Raw genomic sequence first — 11,830 nt, forward strand, 5'->3', positions numbered from 1 at the left:
TTTACATTCACAGCTTGTATTTGCATAGAAAAATATCCACTACTACTCAGATCAATGTCTAAGAGAATTCCTTTATCATTAAGAAAATCCTTTATTCACACTAGCAATGACAAGAGAACAGGCAGTTCATGTTAAAGCAAAGTGGGATTTATTTCTAAAAGCAAAACTTCTGAAAAATCCAGAACAACACACTTTGAAAAGGTAGCCTTTACTCACTCTGTGTCTGCTGTCACACTGCTTAAAGCACAGTCCAACAGCCCAACTCGATTTCTAGTTCTAGGATCCCAGCATTCCACTTTACCCTAAACAGTTTAGAAAATATGGTTCAATCTTATGCAACAGATGCCTGGTATTCTGCAAATGTTTAAATAAAATTATGAATTATCTAATATAATGAATAATTAACAAAATTTCCTAGGTTGACATGTGTTGTTCTAATAATGACATACAGGCTGCACACATTTAATTTCTAGGTTTTTTTAATGTGATCTTAATCAAAATCACTAATACTAATTTTCTTAAGATTAATAGGGTACACATGCCAGCTAATTTCTACAGATGGCTACACTGCAAAACTAGATAACATTATTTTCTTTCCCCTCTGCAAAATGGCAAGCAACCAAGTAACTCAGGTATTTTACCTGCACTGTGCTCTAAAAAGTCATCTTTAACATATCTATATCTAATATAGCAAATGAGACCAATTTAATTAATTAGGATCCTCCTGCAAATTAATAAAAAAATAAAACAAACACTACTGCCCTTTCATAGAAGGAATGCAAACATTTACCTCAGCTGTCCCCATAGCAAACAAGAAGTGTACAGGATTTATGTCACAGACATTACTCTCTCTAGAACAGAAAAAGGAGCAAGTTTAATTACCTCTGAACAATTTAACACATAAACAGCCAGTAAGATTTCTGTAATCATGTACACTATTGCTCAGCTTGGGAAAGCAAAAGTTGGAGGGAGGGACAGATGGCCACATTAACAACAGCTTCCTATACTTAAGGGGAGCTTACAATCTGGAGCCAGATACAGTTCTGATTACTTGAAACAGGTAAGGTTCCAACAGGATGCAAGAATAATATTTTTATGCTATAAGGATAATAAAGCACTGGAATGTGTTAGTCATAGAGGCTGGGAAATTTTCAGTTTTGGAGTTTTCAAGACCCCCCTGAGAAAATTCATCTGAATTCCATATGACCATGCCCTGAGCAGGAGCCTGGGCTCTGACGTTCTCTCCAGCCTGAATGATCCTGCATTCCTCTGCACATACCCACCACCTACCACCAAGCCCTGCCACATCACTCTGCTCCACTGCACTCTTAAACAAGTCACTAGGACATGAAGAAATGGCCTCAAGGTCTGCCAGGGGAGGTTCAGATTGGATACTAACAAAAGTTTTTTCACTGAAGGTGTCAAGCATTAGAAAAAGCTGCCCAGGGAAGTGGTTCAGTCAGCATCCCTGAAGTACTTAAAAGACATGCAGACATGGCATTTGGGGACGTGGTATAGTGGTGGACTTGGCAGTGTTGGGTTAATGGTTGGGCTTAATGATCCTAAAGATCTTTTCCAACCTAAATGATTTTCTGATTGTAATTATGTCAAAAGATCTTTATGATTTATGTTCTAAAGCCTACATCTCCAACATGTTTTGTCTGACCAATGGTCTCCTTTCTCTCACCAATGTAACCTGTTTCTCAACAGGGCACCTAAGAGCCCTGCATTTTGACAACAATTCTTCCAAAGTACAAATATTTCTCTGTACACCACTTATCCCAGTACTTTCCAGCTTCTTCCATTCAAAGCTCTCTACCTCTAACTCTCTAACTCATCCAACTCCCTCACTTCAAAACCTTCTCACAACTTAAGTCTCATGTCTCTAATGCAGATTTTACACTACACCCTTATCTCTCCCATTCCAGGATTTCCCCTTTGTTTTCCCCTGTTGCTAAGTTTTTTATTGTGCCTTCCCAAATATTCCTTCATCCATTAAACTCTCCTGCCCACTGAACAACAGCTGTTGCCCACCAACTAGCCACTCTATCTAGTGAAGTCTGTTCTTCTCATCTGCCTCTGCCCACATAAAAACAGCTCAGTTCCTACTCTGGTACAGTTTTCAAAAGAATCAGACACATGCTAGAGATATAAAAATTCTCTTTGGGCTACTTCAAGAGCAGAAGGACGAACACTTGTCTGGGAAAGTACATACCCTGTGGGTAGATCTCTATATGATGGCTAAATTGAGTAATAATGGCAAAGTTTTAATGAAATGCCCTTAAGATCAAGTTATATAATACCTATTTAGTCCATATTAAGCAATTTTAAAACATCCACAAAAGAAAATTCAATTAAACATAAAAACTACGAAAAAATTACAGAACATAAAATGAAACGAGACTCAGACTCAGCATATGCTCCTTTTCAACTCTGCAAAGTGTTTGGGCAGTGTTCAGAGACAGTACTGGTGGTGAGCATGCTAGGAGTCTGCTTCCACCTGGTGGAAAGAAGACAAAGGTCATGCATTACATGTAACTTACGAAGCCTCAGTTTGCAGGGAGTTCAGAAATCTTCCTTGCTCCAGATTTAGCCTGTATACTTCAGAACTACAAAAGAAAAACCCAAAATTACTCTTGTCTCTTACATAATTTACAAATACTGAAAAACACTGATGTAAGTTCAGAAGCATTGTAAACATTCTTATTCACAGCCTAATTTTGACAAATTCACAATTTTCAGAATTCACAATCTACAAGACAAACCTATACTTCAGTGCTCAAAATGCAGAGAGAAATGTGCATGTTCACCATTTATTCATTATATTTTAATATCATACCGATTACAAACTTCCCAGGGAAAAGATACATTAACTAATTTCTCAAGATCTTTTTATTTCCTGTGATGCAACATCTTGAATTTCTACTTACTCTGTTTGAAACCCTAAGGATCTAATTTTATTTTTACTGTGTCTTTTCAGAAACCTAATTATGTGATTTAACTCATACTTTACAGCAACTTGACATACTTAACAACTACATAAACCACCAGCCAGGATTAAAAAAGTTATTTCATTTTCCTTATTTAATGCCAAACACCTTTTAAACAGTACACTGACCTGCAATTTTAATACAAATTTGCAAATACATGATATACGTGATTTAAGAATCAAAGAAAAGAAGACTTAAAAACAGACCAGAAAACTGAATTAATTTCAATCTTCCCACATTTTCCACTCTTCACAGTCTCTGCTATTAATTTGGAAGGAACTGCCACTTCTTCCACTTTTTAACTTTTCTAGTATTTTAATGTTCATTTTATTATTGGAAAACACTGCTAACAAAACTGAAACAAAATATTCCACTTATTACCTTGCTCCTACAAAATATAGGTCACATGATGGATAGTGATAGGAGAAATCTCTACCAAATTTTGGTATTCTTGTCTTGTAGTAATGGCCATGCTGTGAATGAAACTCCACAAATCTGCCACACTGCAAGAAGACAATCTGAAAATAAAACAGAGAGCACTGAAATTTACAGGAACAGACAACCATCTCCCCCAGCTTGTCTCACAGCACAAACTTCAGTGATTTTTTTTTCAAGCTCACACAGATTTATCACAACTTATTTAAACAATTTCTACAAAAATTATAGAAAGAATCCACTAGAGTGCTTCATCATTCTCACTAGCCACAGCAAAGACTTTCGTTAATATACATCATATGAATATTCAAGGGAGTAGATGTAACACCCTGAAAGAGTGACTCTGCAATCAGAAGCAGCACGGTTATGTGTTCTGATGCACCAAAATTAACATCTCTACTTCCTTCAAGACACTACAGTTAGTAATTTCTTCCCGGTACAGAGCTATGCAGACACCAATATGTTCACATGTACTAAGCACATGAACTACACATCCTGATGCACAGCAGTGTTCCAATAAATGACACCAATGATCTTTCTGCATTTTTGTTCTTTGCTGACTGAGTAAGAACATGGTTTCTTTCTGAGACTTAGACAAACATCTGAGTCCTGGAAAAACTCACAGGGAGGCATTACTAGAGGGCTCAATATATCCCAATAAATAAAATAGGCCAGAATCTGCTGCCACACTCCTGATGGTAAGTTAACATAGCACATATCCACAGGAAGGGATTCCTCCCACTCCAGAGACAGTGTCACCTGCATCGCCTGTTGCACTCACACTGTACCTCAAACCATGGCCAGGCATTGTGCAATGGAGGAACAGCTGGCCTGGCCCAAACTCATGCCATGAATGATAATCACAGCCAAACCTTTGACTCTGAGCCTCATCCCGATTTAGCTTAGATTAGAAAAGTGCTAGTTTAGTTTAACCTGCATAGTTAATGCATCTTCTAAAAACAGTAGATAATGAAGGTCTACAATCTTCTACTGCTGAATTACACCGTGAGCAATGCAAATAAGGATGAGAAACTCAAGGAAGGTGAGGTACAAAAGTTACTTTAAATCTGTTATATTTATTTATAAATCAGTATATTCTTCCCTTAAGAGAAATGGAGAAAATACTGACCTGGGCTGGCACTAAATGATTATTTATCATTAAGTCCCTCCTTACTAGGGTGCTTTTTCAGCTATCAGAAACCCTAGTGTTCTGACTTTTATTCATGGATTTACTCATCTTGGTCCAAGACTAAGCATAGTATCATCTTTCAGAATTCTAACTACGATTTCACACAATGTTACAGATACAGTTGCACAGCTCATGTTATACAGTGATGTTCATATGCATCCCACTCTGTTTTTTGTGTGCCTAATACCTTTATGCCTTTAACTGGAGGCTTCAAACAAGCAAAGTTCTTTACTTGTCCGTTTGAAACAATGCCCAGATCAAATCTTTTCTCTATTGTCATTGTTGAAGAAGAAATGTTTGCATTTTCATGCAGTACAGAAGCTACATCAATTATAAGAACAAAAAATTAAACCATATTTACATTTAAAATACCAGTATCACATCCTCTTAGCTCACTACCATTAAGCCATCAAAAACCTATTACAAGGAAAAGAGAAGATGTAGTTTACTCTCAATGAGAAAAGTGAATTTTCTTCTCACCCATTCTGCCTCCAAGTTTTTGACACCTGCCAAAAGCATCCAAATATTCTGCTAATAATTGTCTTACCTCTAATAATTTTCTATTTAAATAAAAATTTCTACAATATTGGACTTGAATATATTTGTGTCTTCTGTCATTAGTAGTAGACACAACTCACTGTAAATCATGTTTGTCTTTTCTTCTTACTAAATTAATTTTGGTCACTACCAGAAAACTACAACCTGAAAGTAGCAAAAGCATTGGCATCAGTGAGGGGCAAAAATACTGCATGGAAATACAGGTCTTCTGGCAAAAGGCTGTGGGAAAAAAGATACTACTCTCTCTCAAGCCTAAAACTTAGTCCAAATCTCAGACTTTTAACACAGAAAAACACAGAAATGTAACTGGCCTTATGGGTACTAACCTATATGAAAGACAGGAGGTGCTCCCACTGTGAAAATGCAAATAAGCCTCAAAGCAACCTCACAGGGATGGCAGGAACAGAACTGGAGAGACAGTATTTTCCCTGGCTATGAAAGTTGCAGAGAGCATCAAGAGGGCTACCAAGACTGACAAGAGAATATGAAGAGTACAAAAAAAATCCCTGTTTGCAGTAGCAATAGTAAAAATTTAAGATTTTCCTGGGCAGGTTTGACAGGAAATAAAAATTCTTTATGCCAAAGTAATGCAGCATTGCAACAACTTATTCAGTAAATTTGTGGAACCACCATGCTTGCAGATTTTGACAGAACTGTTCAATCATTAAAATGATATCTTAAGGTCCCATTCCAATCAATACATCTATGATTTTAAGAATTTCAAGTGTAATTCCTCAAACATTTTTCCCTCTTTCTAACATGTCCACACAATGATGACAGCTACATGGAGTTTAGTTTTCTTATGCTGATATTTTAAGTTTCAGCAAAATAAAATTGAAAACATAAAGATTGTATTGAATTGAAAATGTAGGGTGTCCTAGGTTACAATACAGATGTATTTAGTATTCTATTACCACCAGCTGTGGAACATTAGCTGTTATCTCCTGCTATGACTCACCCCTGATAACAGACAATGGGCTATCAAGACCCCACTGCATGAGTCATGGACTTATCTCATCCTACTGTGAGATGCTCCACCCAGGAGGGAGGAGCCAAGCATTCCCACCTGGATATAACCTGGCCTTGGAACTGCCTGAGCTAGCCCTGTCTACTGGGTTCCTGGAGGACAAGAGCTACCACTGGACCTTCGGGTGGAGACCAGACCTTCCATAAGATCACCACTTCAACTGAACTACTTCATTTGGACTGCTACCACCACCCTAACAGGGTGTCAGGCTGTATCTGACTTTGTCAGTGCTTTTCCTTGTATTATTTCACTCATTTTTAATTTTTCCTATTAAATTTTAATCCTGACTTGTGATCTCCCATTGGTTTGTTTTCAAACTAATACATAGGTCTTCAGTCTGAAATACAGTACCAATTTCAGCTAAAAACACACACACCTTTCTGTTCATAACCAGTCAGAAACAGATTTGGGAACACAGCTGGTTCCTCAGTCTCCCAAATAACTATTTGGTATGTACAGCCAGAAACACTTTCCCACAGACAGACAAGCGGGAAGCTACTGTAAAGTATCAGTCATTACCTTCTGCTACTTGATTTCATGCACTTCCTTGGAAATCTCACAGCAAAAATGTAAAAAAGCTACAAGGCTAGATGATCATGTCTCTGATCAAATAGCAGTATTTATTGGAACAAACCTGTACCTGAAATGGTAAGGTCTCCTCACAGAAAAAAAGTGTAAAACAAACATTCAGGTGATTCCTTCAGGTACAGCACTTCATTTAAAGATAAAACTAAAAAAAAAAAAGATATTTCTCCACAATTTTTGCCTCATTCATATGCTCATAACCATCATGTCTACAATACTGACAAATCAGGTTGTTACCTTACCCATAGATATCCCACCTTTCAAACACAGCATATGTGTGCATCACTTGTCACAAGGGATAATGACTAAATGTTAGCCCAGAAAGAAGAGTTAATTCCATTTTTCACATTATTTTGTTTGTAGGATAGATTGTTATTCGAAGTTTTTCTCTCCAACAAACAAAATACTTTAAAAGTGGTAAAGCAAATTATAGTACAAAGAGACAAAGGAAACAAAATTTTTCAGGTACAAAAAATGTTTATCCTGTTCGCTGTTTTAAAAAAAACATTTTTGTTCCAAAAGTAGTGTTGATTAACTGCCTTACCATATATGAAAATACATTTTAATATACATACTAAACAATTTTTTCATTTATACACTGAAAACATTAAACATACCTTTGAGTAATCATCTGATAAAATCTCAAACGTAACCACTAGAGGAGAGAGCAAGAGAATTTTGAGTCAACTAAGCAAGCACACTTATTTGCAAACATTGGCATAATCCTGAAAACATTTATACTCAGGCTAATCTTTAGTCATGGGATTATTTCCCACAGGTGTCAATGCATAATGCAGGCATTAATCTTTAGTAAAATCTCTAATTACATAACTTCATTTGGAAAATAGTAAGTAGCTTTCTAAAACTTTAGAAACATATGACGCATCCTGTAATCTTTTTATTGTTCTTGTACACTTGGCATGTTCCTCAACACAATGCTCAACCACATATTTTATTGGTGTGGGAAGGTCTAATCAAATGGTTTTCAGTGAGTGTGTGGTCCACAGAGCTTTGATAATCCATTAAAGATCATAAAAAATTCCATGAGTTTGGACATATATGCATGAACTCACAGATGCAGTCCTTCCAAGGGGTCAGCACTTCCACAAAAAATGTTCTAAGGCTCAAAAAAAAAATCACAAATGTGAAAACTACTACTCATGCTAAACACTAAGGTATTGAACTTTGCCTAGTTTTAAATGAGCTGAGCTGAGAACATCAGGGAGTAGGTGCTTCAGCTAAATTGGTTCCATTTAGATGAGATAACTCATTTAAAGTTTCCTGAAGTGACTCTATGCTATACTTCAAATTAAACATACTTCTGCAGTCTAGTAAGATGCCAGTTCAAAAAGGTTTACTTTAAGCTCTAATTACCAGCAAGCATTTATGATTACAATGACTTCTACTCTTTCAAAGAGGGTTTCACTCTTGCCATACCTGTCTTGCCCCAGCCACTCTGAAACCCTGCCTAACAGTGCTCCTTCACCCTACATGACTCCTTGTAGTCCTGAGGCAGATAGCAAAGAAACACCCCCATGCTCTTATTACAGTTTTTATTTTCACATCAATTTTACACACATCAAAGTTAGACCAGTTCAGTTCTTCTGTAATGAATATGCTCATCTCCTCGTTGTTTTGGTCAGCCCTGCTTTCACTCATCGGTCTTCTAACAAAAAAAAAAAACAAAAGAACAACCATCCCACCCCCCTCCCCGAAAAAAACCCCACCAAAACACCAAAAAAAACCCTAAACAAAAAAAATAACCCCCTAATTCCCCAGATTTAGGCACCCTAAATACTCAGAGCCTGGCAACTCCTCCCCTGCTCTAACTGCCAGCCAATTCTCCCTTTCCCATTGTCTAGATGGGTCCTGGTTTTCCTCACCACAGTTGTTCTCCCACCAAATTAGTAGCAAACAAGGTGTAATTAGGACCTTGGCCATCCTACCATCTACCCCTAAGTACCTTGTTTCTAGAAAACAAACATAAAACCAAACCAGGAAACAAACAAACCAACCAACACCCCCCTCAGGAAATTCTCTTTACCTTGTAACTCACCAACTGAGCTTGTGCTCCAGAAAGAAAACACAGCAACCACAGTGCATTCTCTGACCTTATTGCTTCACAGAACAGGTAAGAAGGGAGAACTTGCCACCACCCAGCCACTGTGCCTTTGTCACATTCACCAAACAGAACACAGATTTCAGCCACATTTGCTCTGAGCCCCACAGTTTCTGGTTCACGGTAAATCTTACATCACTCACACTGCTCCAGGTGAGGAAAGGACTTTGAAATCAGAATAAAAGGGGGAAATACAGAGATAAAGCCTAGATGATTTTACTCTAGATTCTTGAGTTCCCCTGAAGTACATTCTGTCCCCTCAGCACAGGGAGCAGAATTTCTACTTGAGTCCAACCTGAATTATGTATCAAAGACATCTTGTGCTAACAGCCATAGCTTATACTGACCTTCAGAATCTAAGCATCTTTCAAATTTCTGGGATAACTGATAGGTATCATAACAGCGGACCCTGGGCTTGTAAGTTCCTGAAAGAATAATTTGATGTTTAATTAAATAAAAAAGTTAAACAAAAAGATAGCATCAAAACATTTTTTAATATATAATCTCTTACACATACAGGCTTTACTGTGTTTCTACTATAAGTCTTCTGATCTTCCCAAACCCTCTGTGACTGGAAAAACATGCCTCTTAGTAACACAACCTTACAGCCTGGTTTCTGTAAGCACCCTACTTGTATGCAGGCTCTCGTAATTACCAGATACAGCACATAGAATTTAATAATACCTTCCAGTTGATCTGAATGACCAAGGCTACTCATACTATTAACATCTACTAAAGGATTCATGTTTGGATACCAGTCTGACAGTTGCAAAATGCTGCACTATCCTCCATCTTATAAAACAATACTCAAACGATGATTTTTTTTTCAGAAATCATTTAAAGTAAATTTACATACTTACAATAAAAACAATTCAGAACTTAGTATTTAACTGTATTATAGACAGATTTGTTTTTTAGGGATTTTTTGTATTACAAACTCTGGCAGCAGGGGGCTTGGACTAGATGATTTTCAAAGGTCCCTTCCAACCCAAATCATTCTATGATTCTAAGAATGTCCGTATTCTAAGCAGAATTGTTCCACAGTACCACTACCAAGACAGCCATTCTACCACATGTTAAGAGTAAGCAGAATGTTCCATGCTACATTTTAAAATGAACTCTTACCAATGCTACCTGAAATACTAAGTAACTCTGCACTCAAGATTTTCTAGCACTTTGGCCTCTGTTAGAGACATACTTTGTTAACTCACCAACTGCCATAATATACTGTCCATCTCTTGATACCTTAATCTTTGTGCTAACCGTGGGCATTTCAAAGTCTTGAATAAGTTCAATTCTTCTGCGGATATCTATAAAGAAAAAAATTGTGGAGCTAGCACAATTCTGAGTCAAAAAAACTGTAATGGTTTCCTAAGGAAGCATGTTGAGTTAACTGAGTATAGGGAATATCTTTTAAAGATATCATAAGTATAACTAACGCATTATAAACACATTAACACAGCCTGCTAACCTGAGAAGCAGACTAGCTCAGTGCAAAACAAATTAGCACTCCAACGTAACTATGTAACAAATTATTATTATAACATAGTAGCAATCATTCATCACACACACAATTAAGGTCTTGTATAAGGCATTCCACCCCCCAATACCTCTATGCATTTTATCTTGGTTAAGTTTCTTGTATAACACTTCCTATGATTCCAAATAGCCATTTTTATGTTGTATAACAAGTTTAGGCTAAAACTATGTGGTTCTGCTCTCTAAGATTAGCACAGCATCACAGAGGAGTTTATAGTCTGACTTTAACATAAGCTATACATGGAATTCATCCATTAAGTTTCTGTTTCAATCCACAACCCAACAATCTAATGCCTGAAATTTAAAACATCACTGGTAATATTCTGTTCATGTGAAGGTCTATGAGAAGTTGAAATAACTATCTGTAGTTTAACTCTGTGATTTTTAAATTATGATCTAGGGATAACTGCTGTGTATCAATCAGTGAGGAGTCTCCTCTGGACCTGGATGTTGTGACAGTGGAGTAGCCAAGTATTGCTGAGCACCCTGGAAGGGGAAAACTCACCCACATCTTTCTTCTGTAAAGCTCTTTTCTTCCTGTCAGAGAGCCACTGCAAGAAAAGGAATACATCAGTCTTGAGCTCATTATTCATACAGGAACCCGAGGATAACTTAAAGTCTATCCAAGCACTTTTAGTATAAGACATTTAGGCCGCTAATTCTTTTTTTTCTTGGTTATTTTACTATTTTCATTCCACTGATAAATTTAAGCATTCCACACCAAGAAAATTTACAGAGTGGTGTCTCTTATGAGTCTGTGGACCAGTAGCCCCACAGTAAGAGGTTCACGCATTCAAACTGCATTTTTAGTTAGGAAACACCTAGAGCTGTCCCTCGGTAGCGATCCCCGGCACCAGCGCACATGGAGCGGGGCAGCTCAGCCCGGCCGGCCGGGGCTCGGCCTCAGCGCCGGCACCGCGCGGGTCCAGCTCCCGCTGCCGGACCAGGGCCGGGCCGGGCCGGGCGCCTTCCTCCGCCGCTCTCACCTCCGGGAGGCTCCTGCCGGCGCTCAGGCTGTAGATCTTCACCTCGTTGAGGCTGGAGACCTGCATGGCCGCAGCTGAGCCCGCCTCTTCCCGGGCACAGGGGAAGCGGAAGACGAGGCGCTTCCGCCAGCTCGGCCTGCCCCGGCGGCGTGCGGCGCCCTGCGGGCTCTGCCTCGCAGCGGGGAGAGCGGGGGAAGCGCAGCAAACCCGCGGGACAGCAAGGTCCGCTGGCTCCGCAGCTCACAGCGAAGCATCCCCGCTGCTGCCTCCTCCCTGTGCTCTTCGTGCGGTTCCCGAGCTGCGGAGCGCGGCGCTGCCAGGAGCCGGGCTGAGGGGAGGGCAGCAGCCGGGCAGCCGTGTGTGCGCAGCGCCGGCAGCGCCCGGCCTTGCTCCGGACACAGT

The 11,830-nt window shown here is 38.9% G+C and overlaps 1 protein-coding gene across 1 annotated transcript in view; it reads right to left on the bottom strand.

The window, feature by feature from the left end:
* Positions 1-11,576, bottom strand: part of NOL10 (nucleolar protein 10) — a 51,487-nt gene extending 39,911 nt beyond the window's left edge. Inside the window, exons 1-9 of the mRNA XM_085056853.1 lie at positions 11,429-11,576; positions 10,948-10,993; positions 10,115-10,213; positions 9,251-9,328; positions 7,402-7,439; positions 3,372-3,508; positions 2,544-2,609; positions 791-851; positions 217-302 (exon numbers count right to left, since the gene is read on the bottom strand). Coding sequence (XP_084912979.1) covers positions 217-302; positions 791-851; positions 2,544-2,609; positions 3,372-3,508; positions 7,402-7,439; positions 9,251-9,328; positions 10,115-10,213; positions 10,948-10,993; positions 11,429-11,494 — 677 coding nt within the window. The 5' untranslated portion in view covers positions 11,495-11,576. The remainder of the gene's footprint in view (positions 1-216; positions 303-790; positions 852-2,543; positions 2,610-3,371; positions 3,509-7,401; positions 7,440-9,250; positions 9,329-10,114; positions 10,214-10,947; positions 10,994-11,428) is intronic.
* Positions 11,577-11,830: the final 254 nt, after the last annotated feature.

The sequence above is a fragment of the Lichenostomus cassidix genome, chromosome 3 (genome assembly GCF_008360975.1).
Source record: "Lichenostomus cassidix isolate B80296 chromosome 3, HeHo_3.0, whole genome shotgun sequence".
Classification (NCBI taxonomy): Eukaryota; Metazoa; Chordata; class Aves; order Passeriformes; family Meliphagidae; genus Lichenostomus; species Lichenostomus cassidix.